The sequence below is a fragment of the Labrus bergylta genome, chromosome 2 (assembly GCF_963930695.1).
Source record: "Labrus bergylta chromosome 2, fLabBer1.1, whole genome shotgun sequence".
In the NCBI taxonomy this organism is placed as follows: Eukaryota; Metazoa; Chordata; class Actinopteri; order Labriformes; family Labridae; genus Labrus; species Labrus bergylta.
In genome coordinates this window covers 1,311,727-1,331,743 of record NC_089196.1, presented here as the reverse complement: position 1 = coordinate 1,331,743, position 20,017 = coordinate 1,311,727, and the positions used below count along the sequence as shown (strand labels likewise).

At 43.8% G+C, this 20,017-nt stretch overlaps 2 protein-coding genes across 3 annotated transcripts; one reads left to right on the top strand and one right to left on the bottom strand.

The window, feature by feature from the left end:
• The first annotated feature begins 1,412 nt into the window (after positions 1-1,412).
• Positions 1,413-8,990, top strand: anapc7 (anaphase promoting complex subunit 7). 2 transcript variants are annotated; one of them, XM_020636347.3, is made up of 11 exons: positions 1,413-1,608; positions 2,771-2,957; positions 3,225-3,344; positions 4,164-4,275; positions 4,381-4,561; positions 4,653-4,795; positions 6,879-6,996; positions 7,107-7,303; positions 7,378-7,602; positions 7,704-7,854; positions 7,948-8,990. In XM_020636347.3, the coding sequence occupies exons 1-11, from the start codon at positions 1,508-1,510 to the stop codon at positions 8,135-8,137; spliced, it is 1,725 nt and encodes a 574-aa protein (XP_020492003.1). In that variant the 5' UTR covers positions 1,413-1,507; the 3' UTR covers positions 8,138-8,990. The 2 variants fall into 2 exon arrangements, with proteins under 2 accessions (XP_020492003.1, XP_020492004.1); XM_020636348.3 differs by having other exon boundaries at positions 1,414-1,608; positions 4,408-4,561.
• Positions 8,991-9,459: 469 nt separating this feature from the next.
• On the bottom strand, positions 9,460-19,993 carry rab35b (RAB35, member RAS oncogene family b). The gene is made up of 6 exons (XM_020636373.3): positions 19,670-19,993; positions 16,962-17,012; positions 16,741-16,864; positions 13,644-13,768; positions 13,424-13,548; positions 9,460-11,684 (listed from the first exon to the last, which is right to left on the bottom strand). The coding sequence occupies exons 1-6, from the start codon at positions 19,719-19,721 to the stop codon at positions 11,556-11,558; spliced, it is 606 nt and encodes a 201-aa protein (XP_020492029.1). The 5' UTR covers positions 19,722-19,993; the 3' UTR covers positions 9,460-11,555.
• Between the last annotated feature and the right edge of the window lie 24 nt (positions 19,994-20,017).

Sequence of the window (20,017 nt, the reverse complement as noted above, 5' to 3'; positions counted from 1 at the left end):
CCCTTTAATCTCAGATGCACCCTAAGTCATTTTGTTCCAGAACCGAACCTGATTGTTTTCTTCATGGTATTTTTTGTGATTGTAATAAGATTAATTTAAACAAAATCTGGCCTTGATTAATGTCCATCTTAAATAGCTTCAGCAACATTTGTAGGATAAAGATGAACTTTATCAGCCTCCATCAGGGTCATAAAGAAACACATTGAAGGCATCATTTTTGAAAGGGTGCATGCTTGCAATGTGTTTGTTTATGACCCTGATGGAGGCTCATAAAGTTACATTCACACACATTCACACCCTGATATACTTTAATGATCCCACAAGGGGAAGGCTGCTATGGAAAGTGTCCATTAGTATATTAAAGGGGACATATTATCCCCCTCCTCCAGCTTTTCAAACAGTCCCCTGTGGTCTAAATGAAACATCTGTGCTGTGCTTTGGTCAAAATATAACATGAATCAAGCACCAGAGGAGGTTTGTGACCCTGTATAAACCAGCTCTCTCAGAACGCTCCGTTTTGGTGTGTGTGTGTCTCTTTAAATGAAATGACAATGATTTTATTGCCTGAAATGTGCTATAGAAATAAACTTACCTTTCAGTGTTTTGTCCTGGTCACTAGCATTATGTTTAATAAAATAATATCTTGTTTTTTTCTTATTTTGTCTCACACATAATGACATACTTCAGGCATGAATGATCTAGACATTAAAATATCTCTGATGCTGTGGTAGAGTATGATATGATTGCATGAAAACCGTTTGATTACATGTGTCACATCTTTTTGGAGTAATTTTCAATTTTCGGGCATCAGATCCTCAGCCAGCTGATAAAAGACTTTGTGTAACAGGGGAAAGAAGACACAAACTAACACAGTAATCACAAACAAATATAAAATTAAAATAAAGGCATGGGCAATTTACACATATGTGCCTAATAGACGATTTCATTATCTGGCTGCTTATGTTTAAAGACTGACTTAGGCTATTTATTTGGGAAATCACAAACAAATATAAAATTAAAATAAAGGCAGCACATTTTATAAATATTATTCCAACATCAAAAGTTACTGTCAAAAATTGTTAAAAAATGTTAAGTTGTGCATTAGATATTGTGTAAAGTTATTTTAATAAACTAAATCAGAAATAGGTTATTTCTGCACAAAATAACCAAAGCTTCGTTTTCAAACATCTAAAATAAGTTGGCCAACATATCCTCGTGTTTTTAAGAGCCGTGGAAGACCTTATCTCATTTATATTCATTTCCACACAACGATTTAATCTTTCGTTTCTTAAACACAATGTAAGCAAATAAAAAACATTACGAAGTCGCAGATTTCCTGAGAAGACTTCGCAGATATAGAAAAAACGAGCTTCTGAGTGGCCCCTGAAGGCAGCAGTATGCGGAAGGACGTGCAGCGCCATATTTAATACATCAGACGCGCTAACGTTAGCTGTTTACAAGCCCCCAAACTTTCAAGCTGAACCCTAAACCCACAAATTACTCCAACATGAATGTAATAGATCATGTGCGGGACATGGCGGCCGCCGGCCTTCACTCTAACGTCCGGATATTGAGCAGTTTGTTGCTGACGATGAGTAATAACAATCCGTAAGTATTGTCAGCCCGGGCTCCGTCTATTTCCCGCAGAGTGCTTCCATCACTGCTGCGCAACAGCTTACATTAACAAGTAAAACAATCAAGACTTCTTCTAATATAACTTATAAGAGTCCCGATAAACACCCCGCTCAATAACACGTTGGTATTAATGTGATATATATTATTGTTTTATTCAGAGTTTAGTTAGGGAGAAAGAGTATGTTGCTTCCAGGACATAGCCGTATGCAGATGCTCGTATAATAAAAACAACCGTTATTGTTGTTCGCTAATATAATCGATCACCGTCCGTGTCTAACTACTATTATACATTTAATTAATCAGCCTGAATATAGACAAATTATCTAAGTTATTTAAAAAACAATCCTAATGGTAGTCTTAGCAGGATGACAGTACTGTAACTCAGAGGTTCCCAAAGTTGCCCACAGGGGGGCCGCTATCCACCAAGAGTCCTTAACCCTGTACAGGTAGGGTCAGTGGGGGTCCCCAGTACAGACAAGCGATTAATCTTCCAGCCGATATGAGCATATCCAGTGACTATCGGTATCAGATAATATTATTGCAGATATGCGCTGATATTTCTAAATGTATTCTCTACAGTGTTTCCCCTTTATGAAATACGACCTCTGCTGCTGGGCTCCAGCTTATCTCCTTATTTTATTAGTTTTCGCTACGGACTCAAATGTGACCATCGTTTTGAAATAAATGATTCTTCTTCTTGGGTAAATTTCTGACTCCTCTTGTCTTTTGCCATTACCCACGAGCCAGGTAATGAGAATAGGGTGGTTGATTATTTTGTCTAAAATAATTAATTTATAGAATTATTATTATTTTTTTAATTGCACGCCACTAAAACATTGTTCAACTTCACCTCCGCTGCTACAACTCCAACCTAGGGGAAGTATGTTCTTCTCCACTCTTTAGTTCAGGTTGTGATTCAAATATTCTCATTTTAGCGTTGTGTGTAGAGGACTCTGATGCTTCGTCCGCTACTTCTGTGTTGATTTTTTAACCTTTCCCCGTCCGGGCTCTCTCCGTGAGGTGCATGTGTGAACAACCTGATCAGGAGGAATTCAGGAGCACTCTGAAAAAATGATCTAGATGTTTTCCGGGGTGCATTTTTATTATTTCTTATGCAGATTATTTTGAATTCCAGAGAGCTGTTCTCGCCGGCCCAGAAGTACCAGCTGTTGGTTTACCATGCTGACGCCATCTTCCATGATAAAGAATACCGTAATGCTGCCTGCAAATACAGTATGGCATTGCAACAAAAGAAGGTGCTCAGCAAAACGTCTAAAGTCCGTACGTCTGCTGGCGGAGCTGCATCGAACATACAGGCACAGGTATGTCTGAAAATGTCACTTTTTAAATGTTTTAAATGAAGACACTGAACTGTTCCTGGTGTTGGACATTATGTATCTTAAATACATAAACTATGAATTTTAAATAGTGAAGGTTATTTTGCACGCCCTCTCATTTGATAAAGACTTTACAAAAACTAACATGTGGACACTTTACCCGTAGTGTGTTACTTCTGTAAGTCCTTGATGTAATGCACCGATATTCAGGTGGGCTGTTTAACTGATATTGATGTTTCTGTCGTTTTTCAGAGCCTGCCATCAGAGATTGAGGTCAAATACAAGATAGCTGAATGCTACACCATTTTGAAACTGGACAAAGATGCCATAGCAGTGCTTGATGGGATTCCATCCAGACAAAGGACTCCAAAGGTTTGCTGCCAACCTCACAGCTTCTAATACCATCCTTTTCTTCAGACCTCAAAACTGTTAAAGGTCACATATCCTCCTCCTCTTCAACCAGTTTAAATAATTCTCAGAGCTCCTCAAAACATGTGTGTGAAGTTTCTTGTTCTAAATCCACTCTGATCCTGTATTTGATCATCTCTATAAACCCCTCTATTTCAGCCCTGCTCAGAACAGGCTGTTTCTGTGTCTGTACCTTTAAATATGTAAATGAGCGGTGTCTGACCACGCCCCCTCTCTGGAAGGGCTTGGGTGTCTCTGTCTTTCTCACTCCATGTCCTATTATTTATGGTGAGAAGGCAGACTCAGAGGGCAGAACAAACACCTAGCTGTGGGAGTGTCACCCAGCTGGGGGAGGGGCTACTGCCCTTTGTGATGTCATGAAGGGAAAATCTCCAAATGGCCTGTTTGAGCACACATTTTCTGAAAAGTGGAGCAGGTAAAAGACGGAGAGGATGGACTTTTCTCATCACTGGGGGGTTTGTAGACAGACTAAAGACACATATTAATGTCAGAGAAACATGGAGAAGTGGATTTTAGATATGTGACCTTTAAGTAAGTGGTGTCAGTTCCAACATTTGACGTGGGAGCGAAGTTAGGGGTGACATGGCAACCAGATGAGCCATGAGCTGATCTGTAAGCATCTTGTAAACAAAGCTGTTGCTGCATAAAACAATCTGAATAATATACAAACAAACACAATCATTGCTGTCGTCATGTTGGAGTTAATCAGCTTTAATTGAATATTCTGACAAAGTGCATGTTTTATTTTTTTTCATGCTTCAGATCAACATGATGTTAGCTAACCTGTACAGAAAAGCCGGTCAAGAACGTTCTGCAGTGACGAGCTACAAAGAGGTGCTCAGACAGTGTCCCCTCGCCCTGGATGCAATCATTGGTATGTATCGTCACACAAACGAGTAGAAGCTGTTCAGACACGTTCATCTGCAAGAGTCGATCTGCACTATTATGCTCTTCAGTGAATGTAAACACGTGCTCACAGGAGCTCTTCATGGACGTCTTCCTCCAGGTCTTCTGTCATTATCAGTCAAAGGGGCTGAAGTGGCGTCCATGACCATGGATGTGATCCAGAGTATCCCCAACCTGGACTGGCTCTCTGTCTGGGTCAAAGCGTACGCCTTCATTCATGCAGGGGACAACCAGAGAGCCATCAACACCATCTGGTGAGCTGAGCAGTCTGTTTGTATTCATACAGGTTCTTTTTACACACTAGTTTATAATACCTGACCCTGCCCCCCCTTCTCCTGCTCTCAGCTCTCTTGAGAAGAAGTCTCTGTTGCGGGATAACGTGGACCTCCTGGTGAGCCTGGCTGACGTCTACTTCAGGGCTGGTGACACCAAGAACGCCATCCTTAAGTTTGAACAGGCCCAGATGCTCGATCCGTACCTCATCAAAGGTAGGCTGCAGATGAACCTATTGGCTCCATGCTGCTCTGTTTGTTACCATTGGGTCTGCAGCTGAAATATGAAGTCTAAACATGTATACAAGCCGCATCCATTCATTCATTGCTCAGGAGAAAGAGGTGAACCAACGATGGGAAAGTGATAGAATGAGTATGATTTGAACAGTCGTTCTCCCTGCTGTGTGATACGAGTCTGTAGTAGTCTGTGTGATTAACTTCCTTTATATCTTTTAATCGACTATAGTTTGCTCAGAGTTGGTTAAATATGAGGCTTTTAAGACAGCAGACTGGCTCATGATTGTGATTGGTTACCGTATATTGGCTCATAGGAACTCTGCGTTGATTTATAAAGTCGATCACCAGCTTTGTGTGAGCGGGTAGCATGATGTCTGTGGAGGTTCTCAGTAGTGCTGGGCGATATGGCCTAAATTTGATATCACAATATTTTTTTGCCTAATGTCGATATTCGATATGACTCGATATTTATCGTATTAAAGTTTATAAATGTAGCCTATAAAACTGAAACTCCACTGTATAAAAAAAATATATCACTGGCCTGACCTTTGTAACCGCCGGCCCAGGAACATTACTTTTGATTTGAAAAATAACAGTCACCAATTTACTCTTGAACCATTCTGATGCAAAAGTCAATTACAACTTGTATTTAATCAATTGAGCTCTAATTATAAAAAATATTGTGTATTTTTCTTCTATTTATGTGCTGATGTTTATTCACCATGCTGGTAACTGTAAGAGTCTACTTAATCTGATATTAATATGAGGCTGTGATAGATCTGGAATCTCTCCTTCTTTCTTCTCTGTGAGAAACTCTTCATCCTTAGATCTTTAGGAGTTCTTTAGAACTTTAGGAGCTCTCTTAAGGGCTAAGATGTTTTGTGAATAACTTTTATCTTTACCAGGATCTAGTCTTTAACTGTAACGTGTTCCAGCTCCTCCAGCTGTCTGTCACTGTGGCTCAAACCTTTTTCCGTTCTGTTTTTGTCATGCCGTCACTCTCGACTCTTCCGGTGATTTCTATTCTTTGAATGCTGATTTTGGCTCGGCTTTTGTTGGGATATGATGGTTTTAAATCCGTTATACTAAAATCTGTGTGCGAGTGAACAACTCGAGTGTAGCGAGCGCGCTCGCGGGAGGGACAGCAGTGAAGTCGCCAGCTGAACATGCAATCAGCTGGACTCTGTCAATCATTCATCCGGGCCAGTTATAATGTCAAGCCCTGCGTTATGTGCCCTTTTTTGGAGTAATTTGGCCTCGCTCGCATCTTTCTCCTCCGTGTTGGTCACTTATAAGAGCTAGGCTACTCAGTGGCAGGAGTGGAGTCTCCTCCGTCCTTTCGTCTCCGAGCAACAAGCGCTGCCGCGGAAATCTTGCAAGAAAACTTTGAAGTAGTTTAAAAAATAAAATCTATGTTCCCTTTTCCATATCAAGCATTAATTAAATATCGAATCAAACTTCACGATATATCGGCCAGCACTAGTTCTCAGTCATCCAGGTCAGGGTAAATTCAAAGCTTGGTTGAAGATCACCTCTCCTCCTCCGAAAGACTTCTTCAGTTCTGAACTATCTGGTGGAGGATGCAGTGTGATCTCTTCTATCTGGGTTTAGTGAAAGAAACCCCTTCACAGTATACGGGCCCCATCTTTAAAGGCAGGGTCGGTCATTTTCTGAAACTAGCATGATTTTGAAAGTTCTTCGTCTGCAACCCATGTCTCATGTCTCATTCAGCGGTAAGTAAACTCACAGTATAAACTCCTAAAGTCATCAGTGAGGCTCTTTGAGTGTGAGCTAGAGCACGCAAGAGGTAGAGAGCGAGCAGGGAGACAGGGAGGCATCTGATTGGTTCATCAGATTGGTACCTCGTGCAGACATTGGTCAAAGTTTTTACAGACTTACACCTGATACAGATGATGGATTTTCTTTGTTTCTTTTTCAGAGAACATGAGTTATTAATTTCTGTCAGGACCTAAAGACAATTTACACCAAAATCTGAAAAAGTAGATCTGGAGGAAATGACCAACCCCGCCTCTAATGTTAGATTTGTTGTATGCACTTGCAGGAATGGATGTCTATGGCTACCTGATGGCCCGTGAAGGACACTTGGAGGATGTGGAAGTCCTTGGTGGTCGATTGTTTAATATTTCAGACCAGCATGCAGAACCCTGGGTGATCTCTGGGTGAGTCTCTTTGAACACAATGCTAAAATAAATAGCTGTATTGTTGCTCTCACATATCCCTGCCTGCCACCTTTTTTTTGTAGTCTTTTAAATATTTTTTTGTCATTCAGTTGTCACAGCTTTTACAGCAAGCGCTACTCCCGAGCCCTCTACCTGGGAGCCAAGGCCATCCAGCTGAACAGCAACAGCGTGCAGGCCCTCCTCCTTAAGGGGGCAGCACTGAGAAACATGGGGCGCGTTCAAGAGGCCATCATCCACTTCAGAGAGGCTATGCGCCTGGCCCCCTGCCGACTCGACTGCTATGAAGGTTTGTTCTGTCTTTAGTGATCTGTATGACTTCAGCCAGCACGACTTCTTAATATTAAAACTGTCCGTTTGCAGGACTCATCGACTGTTACCTGGCATCCAATGGGATTCGAGAAGCCATGGGGATGGCCAATAACATTTATAAAACCCTGGGGGCCAACGCACAGACTCTGACCATCCTCGCCACGGTGTGCCTGGAAGACCCCGTGACTCAGGAGAAAGCCAAAACCCTGCTGGACAAAGCCCTTGCCCAGAGACCGGACTACACCAAAGCCGTGGTCAAAAAGGCTGAACTGCTCAGTACGTACGGCCGCTGCATCAACCAGCAATCATCGTCTATTCAGTAAGATTCAAAATGGATAAGCAGCTGCTAATGAAAATGTTTCTGTTGTCTCGTAAAGGTCGGGAGCAGAAATATGAAGAAGGGATCGCTCTCCTCCGGAACGCCCTGGCCAATCAGAGTGACTGTGTCCTGCACAGGATGCTGGGAGATTTCTTGGTGGCCGTCAATGATTACCAAGAAGCCATGGATCAGTACAGTATAGCGCTAAGGTGAGACTGTTTTTCACTCTTAAACTTTGAGATTGTGTACCTGTAAGGAGAATGAGGATTTAAAATCGATGTTTTCTCGTTCTCTCCCTGAAGCCTGGATCCAAATGACCAGAAGTCTTTAGAAGGCATGCAGAAGATGGAGAAGGAAGAAAGTCCCACGGATGCCACCGTGGAGCTGGACGGTGATGACATGGAGGGCAGTGGAGAGGACGGAGACTTGGAGGGCAGCGACAGTGAAGCGGCGCAGTGGGCCGATCAGGAACAGTGGTTTGGCATGCAGTGACCTCAGCCTCCGAGGGACGCTCGCTCTGATCCCTCTCCTGACACACTGCGGCCTGTGTAAAGATTTCAGCCTTAATGGTTTAAAAAAAAAAAAAAAAAAAAAAAAAGCAGGACTAAGATGTTTTCCAAACATCCTGACATCATAAATCAAAACACTTCACTGCGGCGCTAATCAAGGCCAGTGCGCTCATCTCTGTCTCTACAGTCGCTCAGAAGTCTCCGGGGGATCAGCGGACACAGAACCCGGAGAGAAGTCGTCCACGACTGCTCAGTGTTTGAAAAAAAAACTGTCACTAAAGGAACTTTGACTATTACTTCTCCCGCTTCTTTTCTTAAAGTGGCTTCATGAATCCATTTTATTTTATGCCTTTATTTTATAGACAGGACAGAGTCAGAGAGAGAGCGGGAGAAAGTTCCTGGTAGTGAAATTATTAACACGCTTAACTCCTAACATTTTGAGTATCTGAAGAACGACTCGGATGCTTCTTAGGGTGAGGTGTGCAGTCAGCACTGTATCACAATCAGTAGACGGCGTGGATGACAGGAGGGCGGGGCCACTTTTTAAACAAGTGTTTTGTTTGAGCCCGACTGACTCGCATATTAGCCGACAGGTGGTCTGTAAAAAAGTGAATATGTACCGTACCAGTGTGCTCTGACGTGTCATGTTGTTTTCCATTCAGTCGTGATGAACATGCTTCTTCTTATTTCCCCGTTTGTCTGCCTTACTGCGTGAAAGAATGACCATATAACGGCCTCCTGTTCGTGGAAAGTGTTCACCATTTCAACACCGCTGTTTATAGTCTTTTGTACATATTTTTAAAGTGTATAATAAAATAATCAAACAGTCACTTCAACTGATTGTTATGGTCCTGTTTTCTGAATGTGCAGTGATGGAGAGAAGCCGGAGCAGCCATGTTTCCCTGTGAGCCTTCAGGCTTAGCTTAATGCTAACATAACCAGCTAGCACAAAACATAACATGCATGATTTGGTTTATCGATTAAAAAAGGCTTTTCATGCCTTTGAGGGGACAGGGCAGCGGATAAAGTCAGATGAGAGTGGGTGATGCGGCCTCTACCATCAGTGTGTGAATGTGTAGGTGTGACTTGAGGTGTGAGCTTTGAGTAGTCAAAAGACTGGAAAAGAAATACACAAGCTCAAGACCATTTAAAGCTTTCTCCTTCCTGTTTCTATCGACTTAACAAGAAAGAATACCACACAGTCGTGGTTCATTACTTTGATTTTAACTCGGCTTACTGAACATTATTTAACTCTGAGAAGTCAAAGACACGCAGCAGCAGTAGAACACTCTCCAAAGAACGGTGCACACTTCCTCCCATACAAGTTTATTCACAGAAATCAAAGACACAGGTTTAAAACAAAGTTAAGACCGAGCCTCAAAGCACTGACACGAGAGAGGTCAGTATGTGTCAAAGATTTATTCCTTTAAAATGTCGATTACTGATTTAATTCATGTCGGGAAAAAAGGAATAGTACATCTCTTTTTCTCCAGTGTACAGCAACCACAGCTGACAGGTGTGTGTTCAAACACAGCACACAGGCATGTCCAACACATGCACAGTTCGGTGTGCTAATTATGTGTGTATGTTTGGATATTGAATATAAACACACAAATATATTTATGTACATACACGTAATGAAAACTAATCAGGATGTGTGAACGTTTCCATCAGGGAGTCCAGAAAGTGGAAAAGAAACGTTAGCAACACGTGCAGCTCTCTCCATTTAAACACAACGATAGTCGTCGGTAAAGGACACAGTACGTTGTCTTGGTAACGGTCACATGGAGAGACAATGGAGCTCCAGCCTGAACATTGGAATCTAGGGATTTACTTCACCCCCCATTTGGTCTTAAATTACCCGTCCCACCGTCTTTCACACTCTCATCATGGATGCCAAAAACACGGTCAGGTAACTCTCTAGTTTACATGTAAGCCAGGAAGTGGGGGGGGGGGGGGGGGGTTTATACAGAAAAGCAACAGATAACATGACATCAGACTTTGACATTAGTCAACTGTTACAAATATTCTGCAAGCTGAGAACATACAGTCCTCCTACAAACCCCTTCACAACGTGTTACATGCTCTAAAGGAAGGGCAGGTTCCAGTCTGCTACGGGTTACAGTGAGAGTCCATGAGCCCCTTGATAGACCGTCGACGTGACAGGTGAGTCCAACCCCCATGAGAGGTGAGTCCATCCCCCATGACAGGTGAGTCCATCCCCCATGAGAGGTGAGTCCATCCCCCATGACAGGTGAGTCCATCCCCCATGAGAGGTGCTGGAATGCTGGGAGCGTTAACGGGGTAGAAAGAAAGAGTCTGCAGAAAAACAAAGGATTAGGGAGAGGAGAAGGAGGGCAGCCCTGAGCGCTTCCTGAGGACTCAACATTGTCCCATCAGATCCTGATTCTTCCTGCCGCTGGGCAAACCAGGGGCCACTATGGCAACAAGTCCAATGAGATCCTCCACTGAGCTCTTCATATATTCTTTATGATGTTGGCAGTGTCATTAAAAAAAAAAAGGAATAGGAGGAAAAGGTTTAAAAGCTAAGTGTGAACACAGTAAGACTGCAGTGAACAGAGCGGGTCGACTGCTCTGCTGCACTTTAAACATAAAAAAAGTCAGAAAGGAGAAACAGATGATGGATTAATGTGGCTCAACACTACTGGATGTTAGAAAGGAAGAGGTGCAAAGCTTGGCAAAATATTGACAAAAGAAGAAAACAAAACAGAGGTGATCAGGTCGGTCCATTGCATCCGCTGCTGAAGGTCGTCTACCAATCATCATCTTTGATTTTTCCCCTTGAAGTCAAATGAAACACAAACTAGTAGTTCAGGATGTCTCCGTGTCGGCTGGAAGAAAACAGGAGTCTGATGGTGATGAAACCTCAGACAACCGTCTCAAAACAAACGTCTCGCTGCAAAGCACAGCGGCCACCACGCCTGTCCAAAACAAAAACGAGAGATCAACAAAGAAGTCCGGATACGGTGAGTCCTCCTTCCTCATCCTCGCACTCAGCTGTCCCGTGTGCAGAGGGGGGAGACTCTCATGAAGAATGTGGGGCGTTTATGGAGAATAATTGGACCAATATGGCGGATGGTTGTCAGCTTGCAGATCCGTGAAGGACTTCAGGTCAATCGTGGTCGTCTGCTGAATCCCAAATAAAAGTCGATCTGGTGTCAAATAAATCTGTACACGTTCCAAGTCTTCATGATGACTTTGTCCAAAGGGGACGTTTTGTATTTTTTTTTTTTTTTTTAATCTTTCTCTGTATATTTATTAAATCTTTATCTGCTCTTTAATTTAGAAGCTCTGAGTCCCATCTTGTGTGTATGCTTGTGTCAAGAATATACGCCGCGGGCCTTTGGTGGGGGGGGGGGGGGGGGGGGGCTTGGAGGCCGCTAGCAGCACTTCTTCTTCCGTTTACTGTTCCGGGTGAGTTTGACCACGTCGTTTTGTTGCTGCTGCTGCTGCTTGGCCAGCACCTCCTTCTTGGCTCTTAGCACTAGCTCTGTGATGCAGTTGAACATCTGCAGGGTGAGGACAGAATAAACACAAACAATCAGTCACAACTTCTAAAAAAAAAGATGCACATTGTTTTTCTTTGACTTCCTCAAAGGTCAAAATAAAAACAGTTTGAGATGTCAAATCAGCTATCATTCAACCTGAACAGACGAGGGGACTGATACTGCATTCATTGTCAGTCTATTTGACTCTACAGCCACCAGCCATTTAGCTTAGCTTAGCATAGAAAACGAGGGAAAGTAGTGAAGAAGCCTCAACATGAGAAGAGACCCGGGATTCAACATGTGTGTGTGAGCTTTGGAGGAAGTTTGCTTCTGACAAATAAAACTCTGTTTCCAGTTTGAAGATCTGAAGATGGGCTTATGAACTTTTATAAATTGGACAAATTGGTCTGTAAAATTTAGAAAACTATTAAAATACACAATTACTGTAAAATCCAGAATATAAGTCGCAGTCGGATTTGGAGGAGAAAAAATGTTAAAAGCGTCTTCCTGCGTGATGATTTGTGTTCAGGGAAATCGACAACATGTAGTTTCTGTGCAGCTGTGTGGCTCTTTGCACTGACGGTGATGACAGTACATGCCTCATTATTTTATACTGGTCGCACTGGTGTACAGGATGCAGCCAATTTTTTAGATGAAAAGATAGATGTCCTATACACCAGATTTTAAGGTACCTGATCCACTGAGAAATCATATGAAGAGTAAGGCCATGAGAATATGAGAATGTGAGACAGAGTGAGACAGAGTGAGACAGAGTGAGACAGGGTGAGACAGGGTGAGACAGACTGAGACAGACTGAGACAGGGTGAGACAGACTGAGACAGGGTGAGACAGAGTGAGACAGGGTGAGACAGGGTGAGACAGACTGAGACAGACTGAGACAGGGTGAGACAGACTGAGACAGACTGAGACAGGGTGAGACAGACTGAGACAGACTGAGACAGACTGAGACAGGGTGAGACAGGGTGAGACAGGGTGAGACAGACTGAGACAGACTGAGACAGGGTGAGACAGGGTGAGACAGACTGAGACAGGGTGAGACAGGGTGAGACAGACTGAGACAGGGTGAGACAGGGTGAGACAGGGTGAGACAGACTGAGACAGACTGAGACAGGGTGAGACAGGGTGAGACAGACTGAGACAGGGTGAGACAGGGTGAGACAGGGTGAGACAGACTGAGACAGGGTGAGACAGAATGACACAGACTGAGACAGGGTGAGACAGGGTGAGACAGACTGAGACAGGGTGAGACAGACTGAGACAGGGTGAGACAGGGTGAGACAGACTGAGACAGGGTGAGACAGACTGAGACAGACTGAGACAGAGTGAGACAGGGTGAGACAGACTGAGACAGACTGAGACAGGGTGAGACAGACTGAGACAGGGTGAGACAGACTGAGACAGACTGAGACAGGGTGAGACAGACTGAGACAGGGTGAGACAGGGTGAGACAGACTGAGACAGGGTGAGACAGGGTGAGACAGGGTGAGACAGACTGAGACAGACTGAGACAGGGTGAGACAGACTGAGACAGGGTGAGACAGGGTGAGACAGGGTGAGACAGGGTGAGACAGGGTGAGACAGAGTGAGACAGGGTGAGACAGCTGACCGATGAGCAGGTCTCACAGATTATTCGAGCATGCTTCTTAATTCAGGACTTCAGCTGAGCTGCTGCATACCGGACATGCTGCTCCACACAAACACATGAACAATGAGTCAGACACACAGGGACAACGAGTTACCTCTTCAACGTTGATGTTCTCTTTTGCACTCGTCTCAAACAGGTTGATCCCCATCTGCTCTGCAAACTTCTGCGCGTCAGTCGTCTCCACCACCTTGGAGTTCGGGTCGTCATTTTTGTTTCCCACTGAAAACAGGAAATGGATGAGAGGTAAGGGGACAGGAAGCTGGAATCTTGTTTTCTTTTAATCTAAAGGAGTCCTGGGTGACAGGTGCACTCACCTAATATTCGGCACACGTCGTCACAGTTCTGGTTGATTTCATGTAGCCATCGTTTCACATTGACAAAGGACTCTGCGCTCGTGACGTCGTACACCACTATGACCCCATGTGTTCCTCTGTAGTACCTGGACAAGCACAGGTACAGACACAGAGTCAAACTCAGGGTTCATGTTTTAGAGAGAAATATGGATTTGGTGTGTCTGCAATGTTCATGAAAGAGTGTATCTGAAAGGAGATAAATAAACAGCCGGCACTCTATTGGCTGTCTTCTGTGACATCATCAACACGCCTCCCTCAGAAAGCTCTGGACGTCTTTACGAGCAGTGTTCAAACCTCAGCTCTGACTTCAAGCTTAAGGGGCCTGCAGGATGACGTCTCACTAACACACAGATAAACTGTTTGTGAAGTAAACGTTGTCACATGCAGCTCCTGCAGGGAGAGTTCAGGACCATGAGGTATGTGCTCTCCATTCTTTGGTCAGAGTATTATTTGCATGGTCAAAACTGCCGCTGTCGAGGTTTGTGTGATATCTATGATCTCTGAAAGACTCCCTCCCATTGTCAGAGCATGGACCTCTCAAAACCTGAAAAACCAGTTTCCCACTCCAGTTTGTCTTTTAGTCAAAGTGAGTGTTGTTGGGAAGTAGAAAAGCTATTCTAGCACTTCTCCAGTGATCAGCACCGATCCCTCTGCATTGAGGCTATGGTGGAGGCCGTCTCATTGGATAAAGGAGACTGTTTGGCACACAGTGACGGACCTGCTCTCTGTGAAAAGAGCCTTTAGGTCACATGTTTATAAGTTACTGTTAGCTTTGACTTACATATAACATAAAGAGATGACACACCAAACAGTGATGAAGTGTGGTCGATCCTTGGGAGGAGGGGAGGATTAAAGGCCTTTTTATGAAGAGTTGAGAAGAACATCTGAAACTTTTTTGAACCCGTGATGGACTCTGGTGATGTTCTGTACATGCACGCCTCTGCTCTGTGTCTCCGTGTATGCAGCCTAACAAACTCAAAGCTCTGACTCATGGTGAGTTGTACTATCAGGTAGGATGGCGTGCTCTGGCGACCCTGCAGGCTGCTACACTTATATATATATAAGGCAGTTCTTGGTCTGCTCCCACACTACCTCTGTGTTTCTATCAGGCAGGAAAGTACCAGACAGTATTCATCAGGACCTCTTCATGCTCTCTGTCCCAAACGCTCGGACAGAAAGTAGGAACAGGTCTTCTGGGTGTTTTGCACCCTCAGCCTGGAATCTGTTGCAGAACGACTCAAAGCTCACGGAGCTGGAGTCCCTAAAGGTTTTTAAATGTACAATGAAAGACCTGGCAGCAGATTGTAAAGGATGTCATGTTTTAGCTCGACTTGAACTACTAACTCATAGAAAGTTTTCTTTAAATCCAAATTTCAGTGATTTTTGTAAATCCTACTTTGTCTCTCCGTCTGTAACTTTGTGTTCCATGGCTGAAAAGAGGTTCTTTTAGTTCAATAATGAAATCCTAGTTCATCATGTGAAGAAAAAGCCAGCTGTCCTCATCACCTACAGCCCACTTTAACAAAGCGAACAGCTCAACATAATCCACCTCTAGAGCGACATTTCATCACTTTTTTACATAGTTTTGTGGCTCTTCCTACTTCTGGTGTTGATGTCCAACAGGGAGAGGTAGATCTCGACACACACATACACCTGAATCAAAGCGAGGCTACAGGACTGTAAATCTGCAGCAAACTTTCAGACTCTGCCCCAGAGAGGGAGCAGCCCCAGTGTACTTGCACTTGCCAAACAGACACAAAGAACCTTTTGTCAGGCGTCCTGTGTGTATCTGTGTCAGTGTTTCTGCCTCCCATGACAATGTGGGGATTTGGTGTTGATTGAACGTGTCCCCAATAGGCATGATGGGACTATTCATACCACGATTATCCATGCCAGAATAACTGCAATAAACAATCTTATCCCCACGTTCATTAAAGCACGCTCTAAAACGCTCAAATTCAAACGGCCCTGCGTCAAAATACAGTGACTCACAGTCAGTTTTATTTCCTTCATTCCTCCATTGGATGGAATCAAAGATATGAACCATTTTTATTCAGTGAATGTCTCCACGGCCGTGTGGGGGTGTGTCTTAAAACCTCCTACCTTCTCTGGTCCAAACAAATCCAGATCATTCAGGAGCAGAATCTAAAGTTAGAAGGAGGACATACTGGCTGCTGCATTGTTGTCAGAGAAGTCAGCACTTCAACATAGCATGTTTCATTAATGTCTGATCAGATAGTAAGATAGCTTTATCATTTACCTCACTACACATCTCACTGACTGGACCTTTAAGTCACTGATCGTTGTCTACTTTGAAATGTTATGTAGTCATCTCAATGTTCAGAAGTGATGAGCCAGCATGTGTGTGTGTTTTTACTTAGTAAACAGGAATAGATGAGCATAAACTACCAATAACAGACAGCATGCATGAGGGGGCAAACCTTTAGTCAGGACTTGACCTCTAAAAATCTTTCAGCAAGCTGGGCAGCTATAAACCGAGCATGTGATCTCAACATCCCTGATAACAGGTAAAACATTTAAACATACTTCAGGAAGGACAGGCCTTTGAAATCTGTATCTCACATTGATCTGGAACTTTAAAAGTCTTCATTGTAGCTTCGGGCATGAGGCCCCCATCTGAGGCTAGACTTCACTGGTAGGTGGACCAGTTCCCTGACACTGATCCATCTCCACAGAGCACGGAGATAACACATAGAGGATAGTTTACAGAAACAAGGGCCCAAAGTTATCCAAACCCGGAGGTACATGGAGGTACAGCAGTGTGACACACACCACGCACGCTCAACAGGGTAAAGACACGCCGTCATTTAGCCCTGCAGTACGTGACCAAAGGGCCTCGCTCTCAAACCTGTAATTAGTCTGTGGGGAATTCCACCCAGTTTCACAGAGCAGCACCAACTCATTCAAGAAGTCCACAAACTGCTTCCTACATAAAACCTCATTTGAAGACCACAAGGAACCGTTCCGGGTTTCAACTTCTAATGCTGTGAAGAAAATAAAGAGATCACAAACAAAGCCTGTGTGTGGGTCTACTCACGTGGATGTGATTGTGCGGAAGCGCTCCTGTCCTGCTGTATCCCAGATCTGTAGCTTCACCTTCTCCCCGTTGATCTCAACTGTTCGGATCTTAAAGTCGACACCAATTGTGGTGATGTAGCTACCTGCAAACACGCAGACAAGCAGAAAAATCAGGTTAAGACGAACAAACGACAACCACCACAACAATGATGCTACTGAGTGGAGGGGAGAAGCACTCACCTGAAAATGTGTTGTCTGCAAATCGCAGGAGGAGACTGCTCTTCCCCACCCCTGAAGAGGAAACAAGAACAGGATGAGGTTTAGAGAAGGACCCCGGAAGAGAACGACATCAAACACATCGAACAAGTTTACAATACAGAAGAAACATTCTTTATGTGTATTTACCTCAGACATTTTGATTTGTTTAAAGCGAAACGTCAGACTTTCTGTACATCATAAACTTTCCACTTTCTGCTCAGCTTTAGTTTCTCATATGAAACTTGAGTCACCCAAGAGTGAAAAACCACACAACAGCTACAAAACAGATACAAGAAATCAACCGAAACACTCGCTGTAATTCCTGTGTACTGACAGATTTGGTGCTGTGGCTGCACCCTACACGCTCATCGTGAGCATTTAGATGATGCCTTACCGAGCTTAGTCAGGACAATAGTAGAACAAACAGTTGTAAAAAAAAAAAACCTGTATCAGAGCATCAGCGGCAAGACATGTGACCGAGCAAATATATCATGGTTCCTAAAATAACCACGGATGATAAACAGTTCTGTCTGACAAATAACAGCCAGGTGACGGGAGAGGATGGAGCAGAGGAATCAGACCAAACATTTAAAAAAAAAAGACAAATAAGAGGGACCAGTACTGTGACTTTAACCATGATTTATTGTGCTGCAGCTAATTATCAATGTTTGATAATAAGTGTAGAATTTATATGTATAGTGTGTATATGTGTGTTTGTCTTGTATGTCATTGTTTAGTTACTCTGCTGTGTTTTAAGTAGGAAAATAATTACAAGATTTGTCCAACACTGTATTTATTGATTGCATAGATGATTGAGTACTTTGCCTGTTATTGTGCTGCCATTTATTTCTATTTTGGTCTTTTTCTGTTCCGTCTTGGACTTTGTTGTTTTTATAATTTATTTTGTGTGGATTTTAAATTCATGTTTGTATGAGTGGACCCCAGGAAGAGTAGTCACTACTTAGGTAGTGGCTAATGGGGATCCAAATAAACAATAAGCTGAGAGTGAAGTTAATCTGCGGCCCTGCCTTGGGTGGGTCTCAACTCTTGTGTTATTGTCGCCTCATGCCTGATTGGTCCGAACATGAAAGCTCTCAGGTTCCTGTTGGCTTGATGCTACAGAGTTCGATTCAAACAGACAATAACCAAAGCTTCAAAGACAGATCATTGTCTTTTTTGTACTTGAGAATCTTTAATAGTGAGCGCCTTCCTGCAGTCAGGACTGAGAGTATTATTTCCTCAAGGTGTCAGCGATGAAACGCTGCATGACCTTCCCATTTCCACCTTTAGGGCCTGAATCTTTTCACAGGATTGTATGTTACTGAGTCAAACTGCTTTTCACATGCATGTGTGACTATGACAGACCACGAGATCAACAACTGCAGCTAAATATTCAAACTCAGCCACAGTGGGCCTCAGAGATCCATTTATACAAAGTCCTCTAACAACACATCTGTCTACATGCAGCTGCACATGAGCAGACAGCATCTTTCTAAATCATCTCTGTGTGGCACTGCAGTATAGTACTGACATGCTTCAGCTGTGGAGACACTGGCGTCTGTGTGAGCGACAGTGAAGGGCCTGCTGTGATTAAGTCGTTACTGTGAGCAGACAGCTGATAGGCTCGTTCCAGAGTCAGGCCTGTCAATGAATGATCAATCACTGCCAATGAAGAAAGCTCTCCCGGCTGAGGTCATTGTAAAAGGTAAACGGTACATGGACTTGTAAAGTGTTTTATTGTCTTCTGACTACTCTAGGCACCTTCACACCGCAGGTCACACCTACGCCTTCACACACTGATGGTAGAGGCTGCTGAGTATAGAGTCCATCAGTATTAACGTGTGTGCATGAATGGATGAGTTAATACTGACGGACTCTTTACTCAGCAGCCTCTACCATCAGTGTGTAAAAGTGCTTTGTGGAGTCAGAAGGTTAGAAAATAACTGTACAAGCTCAAGTCCATTCAATGTGACACTACACGACATACTACCACAGACTGTAAATAATAAGGACTTGTATCAGTGTACCCTGTTTAGCTGGACTGCAGTACAGCATTCCTCCACTATATAGCAGCTAGCACTAACATGCTAGCCAGCTAAATAGCAAAATGCATTTCAATAACTTGACTTATTGGTCTTAACTACGTGCAACAAAGTTAACCAACATCAGCGCATGCAAACATACCTTAGCTGATAGGAATAACCGCATCTTTCTTCATTTAGTCAATATGAAGCGAAATAACTGAGTCTAAAAGTAATGCTAGCATAACTTGCAGCTAGCTAACCAAGCTAACACATGAGAATAAAAACAAATAAGGCCAAATTAGAGGAGTGTGGGAGGCCGGCTTGTGCAGACATGATGGTCACAGAGTGTGTTTTGTTGTAGTGCTCAAATTAAAGTATCAGCCAAGTGAAAAGACGTCAGAAATGTGTTCTGAGACAGAGACTGGGTGCGATATCCGGCCTGATCGGCTGACATGCACCGCCCGGACACACAACCTCCGCCCTGTCAACGCCACAATAACATGGCGGACGTGTACAACTCACCAATCATATTCAAATTACAAAATCACCAAGTTAAACTAATGTAGACCCACGCCGGGAACACACTGCTCTATTTCTTCTTCTACACCTTGTCAGAAAAGAAGACCGAGGCCTACTTCCCGTCCCACATCCCCGGTGTCGCCTTACCGCTGTCCCCGATGATGAGCAGCTTGAAGAGGTAATCGTAGTCCCTGGCCATGCCGGTAGCTGGTGGCTCCCCCCGCCTTGTGCCGCTTCTTTGCTTGGTTTTCTGACCGACCCCCTGGGCTTGTAATAATAAGAAACAGACCCCCAGATTCCGCGGTGTGAAAGCAAACGACCACTACCAATGCTAGAAATTATCAGCCCCCCCCAGCCGGCGGCGTTTATCTCGGGGATTCGCGGCGTCAGCAGTCCTCTCACTCCGCTTCAAACAGCCGGAAACTCCGCTTCCTTCTCTGGTGGAGCTGCTGCACCCAAGTGTCACCCAGCACACACTGCGCAGGCTCCTGCTAC